General features: G+C 42.5%; 1 protein-coding gene across 1 annotated transcript; it reads left to right on the top strand.

Moving 5' to 3' along the window:
• Positions 1-113: 113 nt before the first annotated feature.
• Positions 114-14243, top strand: LOC138756859 (uncharacterized). Its single transcript, XM_069923252.1, has 4 exons — positions 114-186; positions 821-1035; positions 5008-5226; positions 13999-14243. Exons 1-4 carry the CDS (start codon positions 114-116, stop codon positions 14095-14097), a joined length of 606 nt encoding a protein of 201 aa, XP_069779353.1. The 3' UTR covers positions 14098-14243.
• Positions 14244-26025: the final 11782 nt, after the last annotated feature.

The following is a 26025-nucleotide window of genomic DNA, read 5'->3' as shown; positions in this document are numbered from 1 at the left end:
ATGCAGCACAGCAGTTTCAAGGCTCAGGCTGGAGGATGTTGCCATCGACCCTGATTAGTAGACATTCCTCTGCGACATTTCAATGGCAAACCCTGCCTCATCATGCCGGCAGCATGGAGATGACAGTTTTTGATGAGATGCACAACCTAACGCACCCAGCCATCAGTCCTGTCAAAATGGTGGTCAGTAGGTTTGTCTTGCAGAGACTCCGGAAACAGATTGTCACTGGGCCAAGACCTGCACACTCTGCCAGATGACCAAAATGCAGACATACGTGAAGGCATCACCCCCAGACATTCAAGTCAGCACCACATAGTTTCAGCCACGTCTACATTGACATTGTAGGGTCACTACCGGCCTCCCACGGGGCCTTCTCACCATGATTGCTTGCTCCATGAGGTTCCCCGAGGCGGTCCAGCTGGCTGACACAACACTTATGTCCTCTATTAAATTGGAAGCAGTAATAAAGATGAAGGAGCGATTGATAATAAATAGTCTCCCTTGTAGTTGGGGTACAATGTATTTCTTGAGATCAGAGGAATCCAGGAGCCAGCACAAAGTGATCCTGTGTTTCCCAATGATTTGATAGTTGGGGTAGTAGTAAGTGGAAGGGCCGAAGGGTCTCCTGCTCCTTCGACTGCCTCTCTTTTCTGTCTTGCGATGCTGATTGGGTGTGGCTGTGTTGTATCGCTCGCTGATTGGTTGCTTCAGTTGCACAAGCGAATGGGCTGATTCGGTGAGGCCGCTATTGAATTGGAAGCTGAAGTAGGGTTAGATTGATGGGCGTGTTCGCGGGCTGATTGGCTCTTGCTGTGAGGAGGCGGGAAGTTGGCGGTGGCGTCTTCTGCTCGGGGTCCGTCGCGTCACAGCGGGTCTAACGGGAAGAAGTTAGCGGCGGCGCCGGGACCTTCCTCAGCCGCGCGGTCCAGGGAAAGCGGGCGACTCGCAGCCCGATGGGACCCACCCGTGAGAGGCTGGTACCGACAGGGTGTTTGGGTGGAGCTGAGGCGTCGGTGCGAGGCCGGAGGCCGCGGGGTAACTGGCAGCGGGAGGGGGCGGGAGAGGGGTAAGAAGGAGATTGGAACGTCTTTGGTTGGCGCATGCGCGATGGGTTCGCCACTTGGCGTTCGGTTTGCGCATGTGCGGCTGATACACATGTGCCAAATGACGGCCACAAAGCGAAAGCTTAGCGCAAGCGCGAACTGATGACTCGCGCATGCGCACAGAAATTAAGATGGCTGCCCCCAGCCGATGGACCCCGAGACACTGAGTTACAAACTCAATCCGCACATGTCTCTGTTCTCATTTGGCAAATCATTTGATGTTAAAAATAGGCTCTTAGACTTCAGGGCTCCTCACACGGGGGAAATCTCCGACTTGCGACCGTTTTGGAATCTGACTGATCATTCGGGCTCCATGACGGTCGCAAGTCGGGTCGCTTCGGAAGGGATGGAAAACCAATCCATTTTTCTTTGCTTCCCAATGCTCATAGAATGTGTCTGATTCCATCCGTTTTTCCTGATGTAGGATCACATTCTTCATCAAGATAGATGATATTTTTTTAAAGTTGTGTCACTTGAACAATAATGTTCCTCCCCTTCTGATCCTGACTTACCGTGTGGGAAGCAGAAGTATCTTCACAGAATTTGCTCGAGATAAAATTGAGAACAAAGATCTTTATTATACTATTACAACAATGCAAAGTTGGGTGCTTCCCCTTACCCTGGGAATACACACAGATACTGAGGCAGACCCAACTTTTATACATTACATTTCAGTACAGAGATACCTTCCCCCTAACATTCTTCTGCCTCCTGCATTGGTTTAGCATTAGGTAATTCTGTCTACGTGGATTCTAACTTCTTATCAGTTTATGTGCCTATCTGCAAACTTGTTAGCCAGGAAATATCATGTCTTTGTTCTTTACTCATTAACCAATCCCCAAGACTTGCTAAAGCTATTTACTTGCTATCCTGTTTTGAAGATACTTATTTTATTATACTTTTATAACCCTTCCTAACCCTTCCTAACCCTTCCTCCCATTCCAGCATCCCTTCACCCTGATTTAACCCATAAAACTTAATTTCTAATGAGCACTTGCTTGATTCCTCACATTCCAGTATCCCTTATCCTTAAGTTAACCCATTATACTTCATCCTTATTTAGCACTTGCTTGACTCCTCACATTCAAGTATCCCTTACACCATGTGTTTAAAATGTAATGTTTCTCAGTTACTTGTCCGAATGCCTTGAAAAATAGAGGGACTTTGGTGTTAACAATACAGCGTAAAGATTTCACCACCTTTTAAATTTATGATCTCTGAATTTCTGGTCATGTTTTCTATTTTGGTTGGTGTATCTTGCAGACCTATTTGGTTGCAGCAAGTAAGAAGTTATCACCATGTAGCATCCGCTGCGGCAGCGCTACCAAATAAAGAGACGTCCACACAAGGTAGTGTAAAACAAAGACTGGATTTACTGGTTTAAATTCCCCACATGTGCTTGCTGGCCTGGCCACTTCTGTTGACGTACCCTTTGACTTCCAGCAGACTTGCATCATTACGTCACTCTCCGGCCGGCTGGCCGCTACACGAAGTGAAGGACTCCTCAGCCCGCACATGGTGCTAGACGCGGGCTCCTTCTTGGCAATGAAGGGGTGTCTGTGCCATCTTGGACTGTCTGAGTGTTGCAGAGATTTGGCCTTTTTTGCTTGCCCCGTTGCTTGGCACTACAATGTCTGTGTTTATAAGGGGGAAATTATTTCAATGTTTTATTTACTTTTGTTACAGAATTCTTCCTAGATTATCTGTGTAACATTGAAGGTTTTGGGTTTTCATGAACAGCGATCATGATTCTACTCATAATTTGGTGACAAAATGGATGGGACACTTTTTACTAATGCCCCATGTGAATCAAAATTAAAATGAAGTGACAAAATTAGGAAGGTTTGTTTCCCCTTCTTTTTAAGCAGGATGTCAGGATGATTTTCATCTTGCTTGCTGAATTAAAATGTGATTTGTCTGTTCTTAATGGGAGCTGCCATATTGGCATTGCAAGGAGAGATGGGAAATGGGTCAGGTCCTTGGTGGTCCCAGTAATGCAATGCAGAAAGATGTCACGGGGCTGAATGTTGTTTAGGGAGGGAGAGGGTATTAATTTTTAGGAAACATGTGGCCAGCCACCTATCAATATTTTTTCTCAAATAGAAACTCCTGCTAGTAGAAGCCATTTCCTACTTTGAACAGGCCAAATTGTCATTATCTAAGAAGATATTGTTACAAGTCCAAAGGACCCCAAAACCCAGCAGCAATAGACATTCACCAGGACATGTGGTTTTTAAAACAGAAGTTCTTTTTAATCAACTTTAAACATGAAAATAGAATGAAACTTTTAACTTAACTAACCCAAATTAACCCCCTCCTAATTCTAAGCACACATGTTTGTAATGTGTTTAAATTTTATGAAAAGGTCTTTGTTTCACAGTTCAATCTCTCTTCTCCTACTTCCAAGTTCTCTGGATCCAGGCAATTCTTCTGCTGTGCACAGAATTGATCATGTATAAATTTCACCAGGTTTTGGTGCTCGAAAGGTAAATGTTTACCGCTCAGGTAAAGGTTCTTGTAGGGTTTGCAGAGAGTGATTTGTTGTTCCAGGATTTCCACAACTGAGGTACCACCATGAGTCACCTCAATGTCTCGCTGATCAAACTTGCCCCGTCAGGGTTTTCCAGATGGTAACTTCTTTCTTTAAGCTACCACAGAGTTCCATTCCTCTTATTCCAAACAACAGGAGTTCTTTCTTCTGCTCAAGCTGTTGTTAGATAAACAAAACCCAGGAGTGACTTTCCTGTAAGCACCCTGCAGAAAGGTACTTGCAGCCATCCTGGCTCCATTTCCAAACAATGGTCATTCATTTTATGACATCAGTTCGGTTAACACCTACTTGTGTATGTGCATAAATCTTCAATGTTTCAAATAAGATCTGTTTTAAAAGGTATGTATGTATGTATGTATGTAACCTACACTAAATCTTACCAAAATCGCAAATATTACCAAATTCTCCAAATGTATTTATTCATTACAATATCACGTAAGGAGCATTTAAGAGACTCTTAGACAGGCATACATGGGTGAAAGAAAAACAGGTTGTAGAGGGCGCCACCGTCAGTTCACAGACTTACCTGACACATTGTGGGCTAACAGTGCTGGACGCCAAAGTACAGCCAGTGGATCAGATGAAGGCCCAGGGCTATAAAGCTGATAGCTTTAACGTGATGGTCCTATGGACCAGCAGTTGTTCGCCAATGAGCTCATTAACGTGCAGGGAATAAAAGATCTGTATGTCTGCAATAAACCAGTCTTGAGTTGACTACCTTTGTTTGTGTTTGCCCTTATTTAGTAGCCGCTACACATTGGTGATCCCAAAGTTAAGATTTAATGAATATGAATCATTATGGAAAAGGAGGACATTTCAACAGCAGGAACAACTGCTGCCGCCATGACAGTTAATGCAGTTGGGCTTCATTTGCCTCCTTTCTGGACACATCAGCCACAAATTTGGTTTCTTCAAGCTGAAACCCAGTTTCATTTTTGGGGTATAATGGCGGAAGACACAAAATTTTGGCAAGTCGTGATTACATTGGGCGTGGCCACTGCATTGCCAGTAAGCAAGTTTTCTGCTCATCCTCCAGCAGAAGACCAGGGCACCAGGTTCCGGTAGTTTCTTCTTGACACATTGGAACTTACTTGATGAGCGTGGATTTGAACGTGGGAGGCCAAACTGACAAGAATCCATCATACCTGATGAATGAGATGCTGGCATTGTCAGATGGTCCTTCCCATTGTCTGCTTTTTTAAACCTTATTTCTGTCAAAAATTCCCGCTCACGTGGCCATACACATTGGTAACATGGATTTTCACCATCTCCATGACGTGGCTCAAGAGGCTGACAGGCTCTATCGTACTCCGACACAAGAATCTGCCCCAATACATCCTGTTTCTGTTGCAGAAGCATCTCCCGCATCCTACCAAACTCCAGTATCTGCAGTCCAAACCAAGAAAGAGGAACATGCTGATGTACATCGAGAGTGGTGATTTTACCATCGCCACTGGGGAAACTATGCCCATAAGTGCATCCAGCATGTACCTACTACAAAAAGAAGTCGGAAAACAAGAGCGCTGGAAGCTGGCATATATACAGGCCTATTGTATCTTCAGGACGATGCAGGTAAGCACAAATTTCTTGTAGACACAGGTGCTGAACTTAGTTTGCCGACCTATTTTGAAAGGACTCAAAAAACAGCATTTGACCCTGAGAGGGGCGAATGAAACTGCCATTCCAAGTTTTGGCACTAGATGAGTCGGAATAGGTGGAACCACGTTACATTGGAATTGTGTCCTCGCTTCTGTCGCTCAACCTATTTTGGGTGTGGATTTTTTATGTTCCCACAACTTATTGGTAGACATAAAGCAGAGTAAACTAGTTCACATCACCATCTTTCAGACATATCCACTGGCGTGCATCAAGGGGAGAGTTTCACAGCTCGGAGTACATACGTTACACATGGATGCATATACTGGTCTACTCCCTGAATTTCCCCATATTCTCACCCTGAACTCCAATGCCTCAAGAATAGTCCATGGTGGGTCTCATTACATAGACACATCAGGCCCACTGGCCCATGTCAGGGCTCAGCGTCTGGTGCTTGATAAATTGTGGCAGAATTTAAAGCAATGGAAGAATTGGGTATCATCCGATGCTCAAAGAGCCCTTGGACCTCACCTTTGCATATGGTAGTCAAGGAGACAGGCAGATGGAGACACTGCGGCAACTACTGTAGGCTTCATGATGACACAACACCTGACAGATACCCAATTCCACACATACAGCATTTCGCCGCCCATCTACATCATTGCCGCATACTTTCAAAGATTGATTTGGTTAAGGGATATTATCTGATACCAATTCATGAGAATGATATGACCAAGACAGCAATTATTACGCCGTTTGGTCTTTATGAATTCCTCAGAATGCCATTTGGTATGAATGCCATGCAAACTTTTCAGTTGCTTATGGACGCTCTTGGCAGAGATTTAGACTTTGCGCTTATTTATTTGGACGACTTCCTTGTAGCAGTCAAAATGAGCAAGGTCACCGCCTCCATTTGCGCTGCCTTTTCCAATGGCTCCAAGACTTTGGACTGACAATTAATCTTGAGAAGTGTCAATTTGGCAAGTGAACCATAGAATTCTTAAGGCATAAAATTACAGCAGACGGCATATCTCCATTATCAGGCAAGGAAGACGACATCCATAAAATCTCCAGACCTGTCACTGTCAAACGGCTGGAAAAGGTTTTGGGAATGATAATTTTTTAATCACAGATTTATTCCTGGGATTGCTGACATCCTGCAACCCCTGTTTGACATCATCTCTGCTCCAAACAAAAACATTACTAGACCTCAGAGGCAGAGGTTGCATTTATGTCCGCCAAATAATTATTAGCCAAAGCAGCAATGCTTGCGCATCCAAATCCTGAAACTGCATTGATGCCTCAGGAACAGCTGTGAGTGCAGATCTGGAACATACGTCAATGGCCATTATCAGCCCTTTGCCTTCTTGAGTCGTCATCTAAGACCAGCAGAAATTAAATACAGCACCTTTGATTGAGAGCTGTTAGCACTTTATCTGTCTATAAGGCACTTTCGTTATATCTTGTAAGGTCGACATTTCACCATATTCACAGACCATAAACTTCTAATTTTCACCTTGAGCAAATTCACAGATCTTTGGTTGGCAAGACAACAACTACATTTGTCCTACATTTCGGAGTTTACTACGGACATACGTCATATTTCAGGAAGGGACAATCTGGTCGCAGATGTGCTCTCTAGATCAAGTGTGTGCCATATTCAAGGTGGAGTCAACATTGCTGAACTGGCTGCAGCACAATCTGCGGATCCGGATATACAGGCACACAGTATAGCTATCACTGGACTCGACATTCAACAGGTGGCACCACAACATGACATTCACAATCTATCACACCCATCCATCTGGACTTCAGTCAAAGTAATGTCAAATAAGTACATGTGACATGGGCTGAAAAAAGACATCACTCAATGGACCCGATCGTGTATATCCTGCCAATCTGAAAATTCCGCACCACACCAAGGCACCCCTGCAGTCTTTCCTGACAATACGCAGAAGATTAGAGCATGTGGATGTGGTTGGACCATTACCAGTATCACAGGACATGAGGGATATTCTCACGGTAGTTGACCACTTCACACACTGGCCAGAGGCCATTCCATTACCAGTCAGTAACACTGAGGCATATGCTAAAACATTCATCTTAAATTGGATGTGCCGACACACATAACCGTGGACCACAGTTCACTTTGGCATTATGGGCTTCCTTGTCTCATTTTTTTGGTACACAGTTGCACCACACTACTGCGTACCATCTGCAGTCCAATGGCCTGGTGGAACGTTTCCATCATCAACTTAAATCTTCACTGAAGGCCCGACGCACTGGTCTCAACTGAGTCGATGAACTACATTAGGTTCTATTAGGAGTATTAACAAAAGAAAATCTGTCTGCATCATCTGGAGAATTGATGTTTCGTCCGGCCCTTATGGTTCCAGGAGATATTCACTTTAGAAGCAATTCAGACATGGACATCCTTTAACAACTCCGCAAGGGTATTGCTAACAGCAAACCATCCTCCACCAACTGGCATGGCAAACCTAGCCAACAAGTGCCCCAATCACTATTAAACACTGAATTCGTATTCATACGAAGACAGGTTCCACAGGCACCCTTATTAAAACCACATGAAGGACCATTTTGTTTCATTAAGAGATATGGAGTGGTATATACATTGGACATCGGGGGGCATCCACAGCTATTCAGCATGGACAGACTTAAACCCGCCATACGACCCTACTTCATCAGTTCAGTGCCATCAACCCAGGCGACATGGACGTCTGCCTAAATCAAGCGTATCTGGCATCTTAAGTTATAGTGACGATTTTGGGGGGTGTGATATAGCGAGTGCACAGCGCGGTATTATGAACCGCCACCGTCAGTTCATAGACTTAATTGACAGATCGCGGGCTAACAGAGCTGGGTGCCAAAGTACAGCAAGTGGATCAGTTGAAGCCCCTGCATAAAGGTGCGGGGCGCTAATGGCTCGTAACTTTAACCTGTTGGTCCTGTGGACCAGAAGGTATTCACTAACAAGCTCATTAACAGGCAGGAAATAAAAGGTCTGTGTATGTCTGCAATAAACCAGTCTTGAGTTGACTACCTTTGTGTGTGTTTGCCTTTATTTAGTAACATCTACCGCAGTAGCCGCTACAGGGTATTATTTTTTTTGTTAGAAATATCTAGATCAGCACAACATTTTGGGCCAAAGGGCTTGTACCGTCCTGTAATATTCTGTTATTTCAGTTATTGCTTGACTTTGAATATCTGTTGTAAGCAATGTGAGACTTCAATAATGTAGCAAATGTGCACAGCAACATTGGAGTCAGGAGTTTGTATCTCCTGGTTGACTTGAGCTTTGTGAAGGTTTGTATCTGGATTTGAGTCATTTGACACCCTGTCCATGGAAATTGTGGCTCAAAAGCTACTGAAGTATTTGGAAACATCGTCATCGGTCCTCTTTCAAACTCGTCTGAATTTCTTGGATGAAGAAACATTGCTCTGAAACTTACTCTGTGAGAGTTTATTTTCCTCTCTTGCAGGAGGTTTCCGAATCTCTTCCACATGATGAATCTGTTCTCTTTTCAAAGAGAGAGTGGAGTGGCTATTTTCTTCCACAATGATTTCATAAACCCAGTCAAGGACTGAACTCAGTCACCATTTAAAAATGGTTATGTTGCAAATACAAGATCACTTTTACTTTATTCTTCAAAAGTGGCCATTTCCATGGACACAACGAGGTTGCCCTCTTGATCTCAAAGAGACAGAAGTGGTCTTTCTCCTTAAAATCCACTTGTTACTCCTGGTCAAAGGAGAAGACTATGTAACTGTACCATCTCTGATGACTGTATGTTCAATCCTCTCTTCCCTACAGGATGGACAACAACTTCTGCATCTCGTTTGTAATGTTTCTCCAAAATGTCTCATCACATGACAAGTGCCACCATTTCTTCCTTTGAAGTCCACTATGTCTCTTCAAAAGGATGAATCATGAGCCAATGGACTCCAGCCTGTCTGCGCAGGAACTTGAATCAAGAACTTGCTTATTCAAACCGCTGCCATCTCTCAGCACTCTATTGACTTAGTTTCAATTTTAAAAAAATACACCTAATCAACAGATGGTCTCTCCGTTTGACCAGCAATCTTTCCTTCCTTCACAAATTCTTCAGGTTTTAATAAAGCAAACATTCCATTTTTCTCAGTATCTCAAGAACCATTAAAACTTGCATTTTAAGTATGAGCTGTTTTGTGAAGTGTTTGTGTTTGTGACCTACACAACTCCTACAATCCATCTATTTCAAAAACATGTCAATGTACAATTTTTAAATATATAATCTGTCACTGGTCAGATGGAGCATAGGAGTTGTGATAAAATCAATGGTGTCCTTGCAAAGGAAAAGGGGGATGAGATATAATCCAGGTAGCTCTGGCAAGTTGAGTTTGTAATAGTTTGAAACTTGAACCTCTCTCTCTATTTCAGGAGACAATTTACTGTCATGTAATTAAAAAGTGTCATATCACACAAAATTGCTTTTTTCCTGCTGTGAGGCAGACAGATTCGCCATTTGCAGAAATTGCCTGAAATGCCTCTTGCAGTCAGAGAAAGAAGCAAAAGAGAGTCGTGCTCTCCCCCTTCCCCTCTTCCACCCCCCCCCCCCACCCTGATCCCTGGGCCAAGTCACTGAGGGCTTGTGTATTCTCTTTCAATGCTCACAGACTAATCCAAGTCATTGGCAATGCGTGCTCCTGTTTTGAACCTCTGACACGATTAGGAACCAATTCTTCTTTGGCTTGGCTTCGCGGACGAAGATTTATGGAGGGGGTAAATGTCCATGTCAGCTGCAGGCTCGTTTGTGGCTGACAAGTCCGATGCGGGACAGGCAGACACGGTTGCAGGGGAAAATTGGTTGGTTGGGGTTGGGTGTTGGGTTTTTCCTCCTTTGCCCTTTGTCAGTGAGGTGGGCTCTGCGGTCTTCTTCAAAGGAGTTTGCTGTCCGCCGAACTGTGAGGCGCCAAGATGCATGGTTTGAGGCGATATCAGCCCACTGGCGGTGGTCAATGTGGCAGGCACCAAGAGATTTCTTTAGGCAGTCCTTGTACCTTTTCTTTGGTGCACCTCTGTCATGGTGGCCAGTGGAGAGCTCGCCATATAACACAATCTTGGGAAGGTGATGGTCCTCCATTCTGGAGGTGTGACCCACCCAGCGCAGCTGGATCTTCAGCAGTGTGGACTCGATGCTGTCGACCTCTGCCATCTCGAGTACTTCGACGTTAGGGATAAAAGCGCTCCAATGAATGTTGAGGATTAGCACCCACTCATATCACAAGTCTGATACCTGATACTCTTTTAGCCAGTTTCAAACCAGTCTCTAGCAATCCACGGCCTGGTGTGAGTTCCTTGACTGCTTTCTCCAGAAGCCCACAACCTGCTTGGGTTCCTCTCCTCTAATTTCCAATAGCCTATCACCTACGTGGGTCCTTCAGCAGCAGAACCCCTCATTGGTCTGGTTCCATGGTCACTGACCTGTGGATTGAATCCTCTGCTTCTCAGATGTTGATGGTGTGTGGTCTTCCTGTTTTCTGGTGCCCTGTGTTAGTTCTCCGCTTCCCCAGAGTTTGCGGTGGCGAGGAAATCCAACACATCTAAATAAACATTTTACAACTTAGAGGAGAATCTCGTATGTCTAGAAGGATGGAAAGGGCATTATTATAAATTGAAGTCTAATATTTGAATATTCAGGTGCCAAATTTGCAAAAACATAGAGTATATATTTCTCAAACTAATGTCATTTTTTTCAAAGGAATAAAACTTTGAAATTTTGCATGTCATCTTGGCATCCCTAAAAATATATCTGATTTCCGAGTAAGTGCAATACATTTCCTCATCACTGCTAACATTAATTTAACAAATTTCAATTGATACTTTAATAGTTTAAATTTGAGCCTTGTTCCTTCAATATTTCCTAATAAGGGTAAGGTTGGATTTTGCAGAAAAACCACTCCTAAAACTTGTTCCAAAAAATTTGTAATTCTCCCCAAAAAGATCTTGCATAAGGACAAAGCTAGGTTGAATGCAAGGAAGTTGCTACATCTTCACCACACCTAAAACATTGATCTGATAATTCTGATTTTATTCTATTCAATTTCTCTGGTGTAAGAAGTAACTGTAGAAGAAAAAAATTAGTTGTGAATTCCTTCATCACTGCTGTGGTGTGGAACTCTGGTCAATAGATCCAAAATGCTGAGTTGAAGTGAATTAATACAACTCCCTTGGATCACGTGATCTCTGTGGCCAAATTATCTTCCTATAGAGCTTTTCATATCCAACTGCCTGAGTCACCTTACTCCAAGAGCAGCTTCAGATAAAATCCTTGCTGACATCTGCTACATTACTGATGTAAAAAGAATTAAACTGAACTAATTTATGTCTTACATTGAGATCCTTACATGGATATGCCCATATTTGCCAATCAATTACAATATTCAGATCCATTTCCCACCTTTGTCTCGACTTAAGAACTCCTCATTTAAAAGTTCCTACTTGTAATGAAGAGGCCATTATCGAAGTAAATTTTTTAACAATTCCTCTAGGAAGAATTTCTATTTCAGTATAACATGGTTGGTCCGAACTTATCCTTCAAATATGCTCGTAGTTGGAAATAGCAAAAAAGATTGCTATGAGTTATATGATAATAATTTATCAGTTGCTCTGATGACATTAGTTGACCCCTTTTCATAACAATCTTCCAAATTTATAATCCCCTTACGAAACAAAACCAGCTATCCAGAAATTTATGATCCTTTGAAAAAGATACGACGATTTTGAATCAAAGCCTTTCTGGGTGATGTACATTCACTTAGACCAATTTCATCATTTATTTTATTCCATATATTAATCAAATGTTTCAAAATGGTGTATCTTTATCACCAACCATTAATATCAAATCCCACTTGTAGATAAATTCTTCTGCTTTTCTCTCTCCTATTTTATTTGATGTCAATGTTTCTCTTTCAAAAAAGGAAGCAAGAAATCTCATTTGAGCTGCTCGATAACAATTTTTAAAATCAGGAAGCTGTAGTCCTGTCAATGCAGAATTTGCATTGGGTCACTTGTAACATGGCATTCAATCGGAAATGGGTTCACATGACATAAAACCACCATGTAGACTGTTTTCTATGAATGGAATACAAGAGGAGGGTTGTCTAGGTCTTCCACAGGATTTAGATCACAAGGTCTAGGAGCAGAAGTAGGCCCATCGAGTCTGTTCCACCATTCTTCCACTCAGCCCCACTGCCCAACTTTCTACCCATAACCCTTGATTCCTTGATTAATCAAATACCTGTCAATCTCTGCCTTAAATATACCCAATGATCTCAGTTTCACAGATTCACAACCCATTGACAAAATCAATTTTTCCACATCTGTTTTATCACCCTTTTATCCTGAAATTATGCTCTCTTGACGTAGAGTCACCTACCATGGGAAGCATCTTTGCCATATCTTCCAGCATTTGAAATGCCTCTGAGGTCCCCCTTATCCTTCTGTACTCCAACTAGTACAGTGGAAGAGTCAACAATTGTTCCTAATAAACTAACCCTATCATTCCTGATATTCAAGTAAATCATCTTTGAACCTCCTCCAACACCAGCACATCTTTTCTCAAATACGGCATCCAAAACTCTAATTCTGATTGAATGGAAAGACAATTCTCCAACAACACATACACAACGGTTAAATGATATTATGTCTTGTCGATATTAAAAAAAAATTGGAGTAAAATAATAACTTTCAAAAGATTCAAGGGTCCATTAATGGACTATTATCATAACTTTAAGAATTAAGGTTGTTCAGAAGCTTGGTGCTGTGTTACGAGACCAGAGGATCTCAAAACCCAGCAGAAATAGATATTCACCTGAAAAATGGTTACTTAAACAAAAGTTGATTTTAATTATTTTTAAACATGAAAATGGAATTACACTTTAACTTATCACTATTTTACTACTTCAACTTACTTTATCTAACTTAACCCCCTTCTAATTCTAAGTGCACATGTGTGTAATGTGTGTGTAAGTTCAGAAAAGTTCTTTAGTTCACAGTCTCATTCCTCCAAGTTCACTGGTTGCAGGCCATTCTGATACTGTGCACAGAATTTAAGTTCACCAGGCTTTGGTTCTCTAAAGATAAATGATTACAGTTCAGGAAGGTTCTTGATGGTTTTCAGAGAGAGGTGTGTTTTTCAGGCAAGTATTAGGGTGTTTTTGACTCAACGTACCAGAATCTGAAGTCAGTTACCTCTTCAGTAAAGCTCTGATAGCTTTAGCATGGAGCAGAGCTGAGCCAGGACTTTGGAGGTATTTAAGGGAGTGTGTGGGCAGGGTTTGTTCTGGACCAACAATCTCACCAAATGACTGCTTGAAATCAAGATCAAACCATTTTGAGGAATACAACAGGAATTGTTCAACAAAAGCCTGGTGTTCCCTGATGAGTTTTCTTTCATGAGTGGATATGATTTTTTTTTAAAGCCCGTTAATCTTCCTGATACAGATCTTTGTATTTAACTTTCAGGTTGCTATCTGTTGTTAACTTGGAGGCCTTTAATGGGGTGACTGGGTGGAATCGTTGCTTTAACCAAGCAGTTCTATGCAATTTTCCAGCTGTAGGATGAGGTGCAGTTGCTTGCAAGTTTAGCAAGAGGGATTAAGATGTGAAACTGCAAGTCACAGCACCATTTGTGTTTTTGAAAATGCAAATATGAAAATTTTAACTTTGGTCTCCTTGGTTTGCTTAAGTTTACAGAGGAGACGTTGGGTCAAGCTGAGAAGAGAGAGTTGGATGCCCATTTGGTGAAGCTGCACAGGCAAAAAAGAAAACACAAAATGAGGGACTGAAAAAATAATGAAGCAAACTGAAGAGCTGTTGCAACCAAACCCAAGTAAAGAATTTAATTTTGTGAGGCGTACTTTAGAGACCAAATGATTTGGGCTTTTAATGGTGACCTATTTAAATGAACAAAATCTGATTAGAATTGAAGTTTATGGAAAGTTTGGAAGTTGCCACAAAAAAAATGGAGAATATAAATTAGATGTTGTAATGAAGAGAAATTAACAATACAATGAGCCTTGTGTCATAGTCTCTACCTCAGTCTACCGTACATCACGTTAAACCTTCTCCCCATTGTGAACCTGGTGCCACAGTATCTCCCTTAATGTACCATCCATCCCCGTTAACCTTCTCCCCCACTGTGAATGCGGTATCTCCCGCTGTTTATTGTACATCACTTTTATACCTACTCCATACTCTGAAATCTGTGTCACAGTATCGGTCTCCATCTACCTACATTCCCATTAACATTCTCCCTATTGTGAACTTGGTGTCACAGTATCAAACACAGTTTATCGTACATTACTGTTCAACCGTATGACGGATGTGAACCCAGTGTCACAATATTTGACACAGTTTATCGTTCATCACTGTTTAAACTCATTCCCTCTATTCAACTAGTGCCACAGTATCCATCTCAATTTACCGTACATCACCATTAAACTTTCTCCCCACTGTGAACCTGGGGTCACAGTATTTGACACAGTTCATCGTTCATTACTGTGACAGCTTCTCACACTGTGAACCTAAGATCAAAGTATCTTGCACAGTTTATCGTCCAGCAGTGATTGACCTTCTCCCCATTGTGAATCCGGTTTCACAGTATCTGCCCCTGTCTTCTGTTCATCACCATTAAACCACTCCCCACACTGAATCCGGTGTCACAGTATCTCATGGAGTTTATAGTATCTGTCTCAGTCTGCCATACATCACCATTAAACCATCTCTCCACAGTGAACCCGGTGTCATAATATCTGGAACTGTTTCTCGTGTATCACTGTTAAACATTCTCATTACTGTGAACCCGGTGTCACAGTATTTGACATAGTTTATTGTACATCAATGTTGAACCTTCTCCCCACTGTGAAACCGGGGTCATAGTATATGCCAGAGTTTATTATACATCACCATTAAAACTTCATAATATTGTGAACATCATGTCACAGTATTGCCACAGTTTATCATACATCACTGTTCATCCTTCTCCCCACTGTAAACCCATTGTCTCTCTATCTGCCACAGATTATCGTACATCGCCATTAAACCTCTTTCCCCTTTGAACCTTCTGTCAAAATATCTGCTACACATAATCCTACACTGTTAAATCCACTACCAAATGGTTATCAGGTGTCACAGAACCTGGGACTGTTTATCGTACTGTTAAATCTTCCACCACTGTGAACTCAATGTCACAGTATCTGTCTCACTCTAACGAACATCATAAAACCTTCTCCTCACTGTGAACCTGGTGTCTCTGCATCTGCCATAATTTATCATACATCACTGTTAAACCTACTCACTACTGTGTACCTGGTGTGAACAGTATCTGTCAAAGCGTACCATACATCCTCATTAAACATTCTCCCCACTGTGTAACTGGTGTCACAGTATCTGCCTCAGTCTTCCATACATCACTGTTGTTTTATCTCTCAAATGTGAATCCAGTGTCACAGTATTTGCTACATTATATTGGACATCACTGTTAAACCTTCTCACTGCTGCTGTGAACCCTGTCTCACAGTATCTTCCTCATTCTTCCGTATATCACCGTTAAACCTTCTTCCCACTGTGAACCCGGTGTAACATTATTTGCCTATGTCTGCCATGCATCACCGTTAAACCTTCTCACTACTGTGAGCCCAGTGTCTGAGTACCTGCCTCAGTCAACCATATACCACCATTGAACATTCTCACGTCTGTGAACTTGGTGTCTCAGTATCTGTCACAGTTTATCTTACAGCACCGTTAAACCTTATGCCAACTGGAAACCTCTTGTCAGAGTTTCTGCCACAGTTAATTGTACAAAACTGTAAACTTTCTCCCCACTGTGAACCCAGTGTAACGGTCTCTGCCTCAGTTGCCGTACATCAGCATTAAACCTTCTCCTTACTGTGAACCTGGTGTTACAGTATCTGACACAGTTTATCGTACATCACTTTTTAACCATTTCACTCCTGTGAACACAGTGTCACAAAATATGCCTGAGTCTACCGTATATCACCATTAAACCATCTCTCCACTTTAAACTCGGTCACCATATCCACCAAAGTTTATCGTACGTCACTATTTAAACTTCTCAACATTGTGAAACCTTTGTCACAGGATCTGTCTAACTCTACTGAACATCACCGTTAATCTTTCTCCCCACTATGAGACCCGTGTTACTGTATTTGGCACAGTTTATTGTACATCACTGTTAAACCCTCTCAACACTGTGTACCTGGTATCATAATATCTGCTTCAGTTTACAGTACATCACTGTTAAACCATCTCCTAACTGTCAAATTTGAGTTACAGCATCTGGCAGGAAGACCATTCTACATCCGGCATCTGGCAGGTGACCCATTGGAAATCCGACATATTGAAGAAGAACCATTCCAGATCCAGCAACTGGCAGGAAGACCATTCTCCTTCTTGCTTCTGGCAGGCAGACTATTCCTCATCCAGCATATTTCAGATGGACCATTACACATCGGACATTTTCCAGGAAGGCCATTCCACATCATGAATCTGACAGGCGGAACATTCCACATCCGGCATCTGGCAAAGGACCATTCCACATTCTGTAAGTTGCTAGCAGTCCATTCCACATCCAGAAACTGGCACGAAGTCCATTCCACATCCGGATTCTCACATGAGGACCATTCCACCTCCAACATTTGGCAGGTGTACCATTCCACATCCGGAATCTGGCAGAGGAACATTCCACATCCAGCATCTTCCAGGTGGACAATTCCACATCCGACATCTGTTAGGCTGATCATTCCACGGCTGGCAAATGGCAGTAAGGTGATACCAGATTCAGCCTCTGACAGGCAGACCATTCCACATCCGGCATCTGGCAGGTAGTCAATTCTAAATCCGGCATCTCGTTGGCAGACCAGTCCAAATCTGGCATCTGGCAGGCCAACCGCTCCACATTCAGCATCTGGCAGGAATACCATTCCACATCTGGCATTTTGCAGCAAACCAATCCACATCTGGCAATTGAAAGCTGGACCATTCCACATCTGGCATTCTACAGGAGTACCATTCTACAATCGGCATCTGGCAGGCAGACAATTTCACATCAGGCATTTTTCAGGCAGACCATTCCATATCTGGCATCTGTCGACCGTTCAACATCCAGTGCATCTGGCAGTAGGACCATACCATATCTGGCATCTGGTAGGTAGACCATTCCATCTGCAATTTGTCAGGATGACCATTCCACCTCTGTATCTGGCAAGTGGACTATTCCACATTAACATCAGCCAGGCAGGACATTCCACATCTGTCATCTGGCAGGAGGACAATTCCTCCTCAATTATCTGGCAAGTGGACAATTTCACATCTGAAATCTGGTAGGCAGACAATTCCACATCTGGCATCTGGCAGGATGACCATTCAACCTCAGGCATCTGGCAGGTGGACTATTCCACTACAGCATCAGCCAGGTGGCTCATTCCACATCCAGCATCTGGCAGGAGTACCATTATACATTCAGCATCTGGCAGGCATACCATTTCACATCAGGCATTTTTCAGATGGATCATTCCATATCTGGTATCTGTCGACCATTCACCATCCAGCATCTGGTAGGTGGATCATTTCACATCTGGCATCTGTCAAGTGAACCATTCCACATATGGCATGAGAACAATACCATATCTGGCACCTTCTCGGCGGACAATTCCACATTTGCAATTTGTCAGGATGACCATTCAACCTCCAGCATCTGGCAGGTGGACTATTCCACACCAGCATCAGCCACGCAGACCATTCCACATCTGGCATCTGGCATGAATTCCATTCCACATCCAGCATCTGTCCAGAAGATAATTCTACATTTGGCATATGGCCGGTGAACCATTACACATCTGGCAACTGGCAAGTGGACCATTCCACATCTGGCATTTTTCAGGGGGACCATTCCATATCTGCCATCTGTTAGGTGAACGTTTCTATGTCCAGCAAATGGCAGGAAGCTGATATGACATTTGACATCTGACATGCAGACCATTCTGCATCCGGCATCTGACAAGTGGTCCATTCCAAATCCAGCGTGTCACAGGTAGACCATTGCACAGCTGGCATCTGTCAGGTAGACTAGTCAATATCTGACCTCAAGTGGGTGGGCATCTGGCCAGACGACCACTCCACATCCTGCATCTAGGAAAAACACCATTCCACATCTGGCATCTGACAGCAAACCATTCCTCATCCGGCAACTGTGGTCTATTCCACTCCAGCAAACTATTCCTCATCTGGCAACGTGGTCTATACCACTCCAGCATCAGCCAGGCGGACCATTCCATATCTTTCATCAGTCAGGTCCATCATTCCACATCTAGCAACTGGGAGGCGGACCAGACCATTACACATCTGGCATCTCTCAGGCGGTCCATTCTACATCTGGCATCTGGTAGGCGGACCATTCAACATCTGGCATGTGGCAGGAAGACCATTCCACCTCCGGCATCTGGCTGGTGGACCATTCCACATCCAGCAACTGGCATGCGGAACATTCCACATGTGGCATCTGGCAGGAGGACTATTCCACATGCCATCTGGCAGGAGGTCCTTTCCAAATCTGGCATCTGACCAGAAGATCATTCCACATCTAGCATCTGGCAAGTGGACCATTCCACTTCCGGCATCTGGCAGGTGGACCATTCCACATCCGGCAACTGCCAGTTGGACTGTTTGACATCTGACATCTTTAAGGAAGACTATTCCACATCTAGCATTTGGCAGGAGGACTATTCCATTTAAGGCATCTGGCAGGCGGAACTTTCCAAACCTGGCATCTGGCCATAAGACCATTCTACATCTGGCATCTGGCAGGCGGACCATTCCACATCCAGCATCTGGCAGGTTGACCATTTCACATCCAGCATCTGGCAGGTGGTCCATTCCACATCCGGTATATGGCAGGCGGACCATTCCACGTCCAGCATCTTGCAGATGGACTATTCCACATCCGGCATCCTGAAGTGCTCTCGGCAATGGGCAAAGTAGTACCTCTCACTTTGTTCGTTTTAGATTGGTCACAATGTTTGAGCTTCTGAAAGAAAACAGACACACACACTGAGAGCACTTTAGTTTATACAAAACTTTATTACTAAATGTGAAGCTGAATTCAAAGTACAATACCACATCTCCAGGTCACACTGATAAAATTACTCACATAACAAGCTTACACGGTGGGACTCAGTAACATAAAATGTACAATATAGGATTTACAAAGAAAACATGATTATACAGTGGAACTCACTCACGTAACAAGGTTACACTGTGGAACTCACTAACAAAACATTTTCAATGTCGAACCCAGTGATATAACAAGGTCAGAATGTGGGACTCACTCACATAATAAGGTAGGACGGTGGGTAAACATTACATCACGTTCCTTCTGCGGAACTCATTCAAATAACAAAGTTAAGTTGTGTAATCCCCCTCAATAAGAAAATTAAACTGTGGGAATCTCTCATATAATAAGTTTGCAATGTGGAACTCACTAGCACATCAATATCACACTGTGGAACTAACTCAAATAGCAAGGTCACACTGTGAAAGTCACCAACATAACAATCTCACACTGTGATACACTTTACTTAACAAGGTTACACAGTGCAACTCGTTAACATAACATGGCTGGAATGTGGAATTCACACACATAACCATCCACATTGTGAAAATCGTTCATATCAAAAGGTCACACTGTAAAAACCACTCACTTTACATTTTCAATCTCGAACTCACTGACATAACAAGGTGAAACTGTGGGACTCACTCACAGAACAAGTTCACCCTGTTTGACTAACTCACTTTAATGTTTACACAGTAGAACTCGCTCACATAACATGATAACACTATGGGAATACCTCAAATAACAAGGTCACACTGTGGAACTGACTAACAAAATGTTTACATGGTGGGAATCTCACACATAACAACGTCACACTGTCAAACTCACTAACATACCAATTTTACACTCTGAGATTCACTAACTAGAGAGGTTGACATTGTGGAATTCACTCCCATTACTCACACAACAAGTTTACACTGTGGGACTCACTAACATAAAGTTTACAATATGGGATTTACAAAGAAAACATGATTATACTGTGGAACGCACTCACATAACACGGTTACACTGTGGAACTCATGAACAAAACATTTTCAATGTCGAAAACCAGTGATATAACAAGGTCAGAATGTGGGACTCACTCACATAACAAGGTTAGATGGCAGGTTAAAATCACATCACATGTTCATTCTGTGGAACTCATTCACATAACAAAGTTACATTGTGGAATCCCCCTCAATAAGAAAGTTAAACTGTGGGAATCTCTCACATAATAAGTTTACAATGTGGAACTCATGACCTCAGCAATGTCACACTGTGGAACTGACTTACATAACAAGGTCAAACTGTGGGACTCACTCATGTAACATTTACAATGTGGGATTCTCTAAGTAAACCAAATTATACTGTGCAACTCTCACACATAACAAATTTACACCATTGAACTATCTCACATGACATTTTCAAATGTCGAATACACTGACATAAAAAGTTCATTCTGTTGAACTCATTCACCTCCTCAATAAGAAGGTGAAATAAACTGTGGGAATATCTCACATAATAAATGTACCCTTTGGAACTCACTAGAACACCAAGGTCACAGTGTTGAAGTGACTAACAAAACAAGCTCACACTGGTACTCAATTAGTTCACAAGGTTTCACTGTGGGCCTCACTGACATAACATGGTTTGAATGTGGAACTCACTCACAGAACCAGTCCACACTGTGAAAATCATTCCTATCACCAGGTCACACTGTGAAAATCACTCACTTTACATTTTCAATGTCGAACTCACTGACATAACAGGTCAAACTGTGCGACTCACTCACAGAACATGAGAACACTATGGGAATCCCTCAAATAACAATGTTACACCGTGGAACTGACTCAGATAACAAGCTTACACTGTGGAACTCTCTCACATAAAAAGGTTGCACTGAGGAACTCACTAACATCACATTTTCAATATCGAATTTAGCGAAATTACAAGGTTACACTGTGAAACTCACCCACATAACAAGTTTACACGGTGGGAATCTCACACATAACAATTTCTCACTGTCAAACTCACTCTATACCAATGTTACACTCTGAGGCTCACTAACTAGACAGGCTGACACTGTGGAATTCACTTCCATAACATCGTCACACTTTGAAACTCCCTCATATAACAAGGTCAAATGGTGAGACTCACTCACACTGTGGAACACACCTAAAAAAGTTGCACTGAGGAACTCATTAACATAACATTTTCAATATTGAATTTAGCAAAATTACAAGGTAACACTGTGAAACTCAGACACATAACAAGTTTACACGGTGGGACTCACTCACATAACAAGGTCACACTGTGTAAATTACTCACACAACAAGTTTACACTGTGGGACACACTAACAGATAGTTTAGAATATGGGTTTCACTAAGTAAACAAAAGTATACTGTGCAACTCTCACATGACGTTTACACTGTGGAACTGACACACATAACATAGTTATACTGTGGAACTCACTCACTTCAAAAGGTTGCACTGAGGAACTCACTAACGTAACATTTTCAATATCGAATTTAGCAAAATTACAAGGTTACACTGTGAAATTCAGACACATAACCAGTTTACATGGAGGGAATCACTCACATAACAAGGTCACACTTTGTAAATTACTCACACAACAAATTTACACAGTGGGACACATTAACATATAGTTTAGAATATGGGTTTCACAAAGAAAACAAAATTATACTGTGAAAATCTCTCACATGACAAGTTTATACTGTGGAACTCACTCACCTAAAAAAGTTGCACTGAGGAACTCAGTAACATAACATTTTCAATTTCGAATTTAGTGAACTTACAAGATTAAACTTTCAAACTCACTCACATAACAAGTTCACACGGTGGGAATCTCACACATAACAATGTCACACAGTCAAACTCACTCTGTACCAATGTTACACTCTGAGGCTCACTAACTGGACAGGCTGACACTGCGGAATTCACTTCCATAACATCGTCACACTTTGAAACTCTCTCATATTACAAGGTCAAATGGTGGGACACACTCGCACTGTGGAACACACTCACCTAAAAAATTTGCTCTGAGGAACTCACTAACATAAATTTTATAATATCGAATTTAGCAAAATTACAAGGATACACTGTGAACTTCAGACACATAACAAGTTTACATGGTGGGAATCACTCACAAGACAAGGTCACACTGTGTAATTTACTCACACAACAAGTTTACACTGTGGGACACACTAACATATAGTTTAGAATATGGGATTCACGAAGGAAACAAGGTCAAATTTTGAGACTCACATAATAAGGTCACACTGTGTAAATGACACACAGAACAAGTTTACACTGTGGGACTCATTAACATGAAGTTTACAATATGGGATTCACTAAGTGAACAAACTTATACTGTGCAACTCTCTCACATGACAACTTTACACTGTGGAACTAATTGACATAACACGGTTACACTGTGGAATTCACTCACGTTACAAGTTATACTGTGGAACTCACTCACCTAAATAGGTTACACTGAAGGACACACTAACATAACATTTTCAATGTTGAATTTAGTGAAATTAAAAGGTAACACTGTGAAACTCTCATTCTACATAACAAGTTTACACTGTGGGAATCTCACACAACAATGTCACACAATCAAACTCACTCTCTACCAATGTTACTCTCTGAGGCTCACTAACTAGACAGGTTGACACTGTGGAATTCACTTCCATAACAACGTCACACTTTCAAACTCTCTCATATAACAAGGTCAAACCGTGTAAATTACATAACAAGTTTACACTGTGGTACACTGTAACATATAGTTTAGAATTTGGGTTTCACAAAGTAAACAAAATTATACTGTGCAATTCTCTCACATGACAAGTTTACACTGTGGAACTGACTAACATAACACGGTTACACTCTGGATAACACTCACATAAAAAAGTTGAACTGAGTTTTTATCTATCGGATTTAGCAAAATTACAAGGTTACACTGTGAAACTCAGACACATAACAAGTTTACATGGTGGGAATCACTCACATAACAAGGTCATACTGTGTAAATTACTCACAGAAGTTTAAACTGTGGGACACACTAACATATAGTTTAGAATATGGGTTTCACTAAGTAAACAAAATTATACTGTGCAACTCTCTCATATGACAAGTTTACACTGTGGAACTGACTCACATAACACGGTTACACTGTGGAACTCACTCACTTAACAAATTTATACTGTCAATCGCCGGATGTGGATTTGTTTGCTGCCAAATGCCAGATGTGGAATGGTAACCTGCCAGATACTGAATGTGGAGTGTTTGGCCTGCCAGATGCCAGATTTGGACTGGTCTGCCAGTGAGATGCCGGATTTAGCATTGACTACCTGCCAGATGCTAGATGTGGAATGGTCTGCCTGTAAGATGCTGAATCTGGTATCATCTTCCTGCCATTTGCTGGACATGGACTGCTCTGCCTAACAGATGCCAGATGTGGAATTGTCCATCTGGAAGATGCTGGATGTGGAATGTTCCTCTGACACATTCCGGATTTGGAATGGTACATCTGCCAGATGGTCCTCATGTGAGAATGTGAATGTACAATATAATTGGTGCCAGATGCTAGATGTGGAATTGTGCACCTGCAAGATGTCGGAGGTATAATTGTCCACCTGCGAGACGCCAGATGTGGAATGTTCCACCTGCCATATGCCGGAGGTGGAATGGTCCTTCTTTGAGAATCCGGATGTGGAATGGACTTTGTACCAGATGCCGGACATGTAATGGTACAGCGGCGAGATGCCGGATGTAGAATGATCTTCTGGACGGATGCCGGATGTGGAATGAAATTCGTGCCAGATGCCAGATGTGAAATGGTATGCTTGTCAGTTGCAGGGTGTGGAATGGACTTCTGCCAGATGCTGGATATGGAATGGTCTGCCTGGCTGATGCTGGAGTGGAATAGACCACCTGCCAGATGCAGGATGGGGAATGGTTTGCTGCCAGATGCCAGATGTAGAATTGTTTTTTTTTTCCCAGATGCAGGATGTGGAGTGGTCGGCCTGCCTGATGCCAGATGTGGCATTGTCCACCCACTTGATGCCAGATATTGACTAGTCTACCTGATAGATGCCAGATGTGGACTGGTCTGCCAGCGAGATGCCGCAGTTAGAATTCACTACTTGCCAGATGCTGAATGTGGAATGGTCTGCCTGTAAGATGCTGAATCTGGTATCATCTTCCTGCCATTTGCTGGAATTGGACTGCTCAGCCTAACAGATGATGGATGTGGAATTGTCCACCTGGAAGATGATGGATGTGTAATTGTCCACCTGGAAGATGCTAGATGTGGATTGTTCCTCTGACACATTCCGGATGTTGAATGGTACATCTGCCAGATGCCGGAGGTGAAATGTTCCTCATGTGAGACTCTGGATGTACAATATAATTCGTGCCAGATGCCAGATGTCGAATTGTATGCTTGCCAGATCCCGGAGGTGGAATTGTCCACCTGTAAAAGCCCAAATGTGGAATGGTCTGCCTGCCAGATGCCAGATGTGGGATGGTCCACATGCCAGATGCCAGATGTGGAATGGTCCACCTGCCAGATGCCGGAGGTGGAATGGTCCTTCTGTGAGAATCCGGATGTGGAATGGACTTCATGACAGATTCTGGATGTGTAATGGTACAGCGGCAAGATGCCAGAGTAGAATGATCTTCTGGACAGATACCGGATGTGGATTGGAATTCGTGCCAGATGCCAGATGTGAAATGGTACAGCGGCGAGTTTACAGTGTGGGACTCACTCACCTAAAAAGGTTAGACTGAAGAACTCACTAACATAACATTTTCAATATCGAATTTAGCGAAATTACAAGGTAACACTGTGAAACTCACTTACATAACAAGTTTACACGGTGGGAATCGCACACATAACAATGTCACACAGTCAAACTCCATACTGTGAGAGATGAGGAAACTTGACATAAAAATATGAAAGATGGGGAAACTAGTGCAGACATGTGGAGTGATGGATTAAACCAGTATGAACAGGCTAAGCATGGAAACTAGAATGCAGGAAGCAGAGTCAGCCTATGTAAGATAAGAATCTTCTAGTCTTTTGGACAGGATCAGTGAGCCCACCGTATGAATAAGATAAGGAGAGGTAAGGAATAATAGAATGTTGGAAGTTGAGATAGTCTGGATGAGATAAGGGTCTCCTAGCCCGAGACAGAAATACCAAGTTCTACATATATAATTAGTAAGCCATACACAGATTTATCAAGTTAGGCATATTTAATTAGTAATCCCTAGACAGGATTAGCGAAATCTGCATATGAAGGGACTGTAGCTCTGAGAGTTGGAAAGGTATGAATGGGGACAAGGACAATGGGGATAATGATATGAGAAGACACCGACAGGATACCCCCTGGTCTCCAAGTATACTGAAACTGCACGTAGGCAGGAAGGATTGCCTCTGCCAAACCCATCCTGGAGGCAGAAGAATGTAAGGGGGAGGGTATTCTGATACTGAAATTCACTGTATAAAAGTTGGGTGAGCCCCAGTGTATGTGTGTATTCCCAGGGTAAGGGGAAGCACCCAAATTTGCATTTTGTTAT

This window comes from Narcine bancroftii, chromosome 3, assembly GCF_036971445.1.
Source record: "Narcine bancroftii isolate sNarBan1 chromosome 3, sNarBan1.hap1, whole genome shotgun sequence".
NCBI lineage: Eukaryota > Metazoa > Chordata > Chondrichthyes > Torpediniformes > Narcinidae > Narcine > Narcine bancroftii.
Note: the sequence above shows the minus strand (reverse complement) of the source record. Positions and strands in the feature narration are given on the sequence as shown.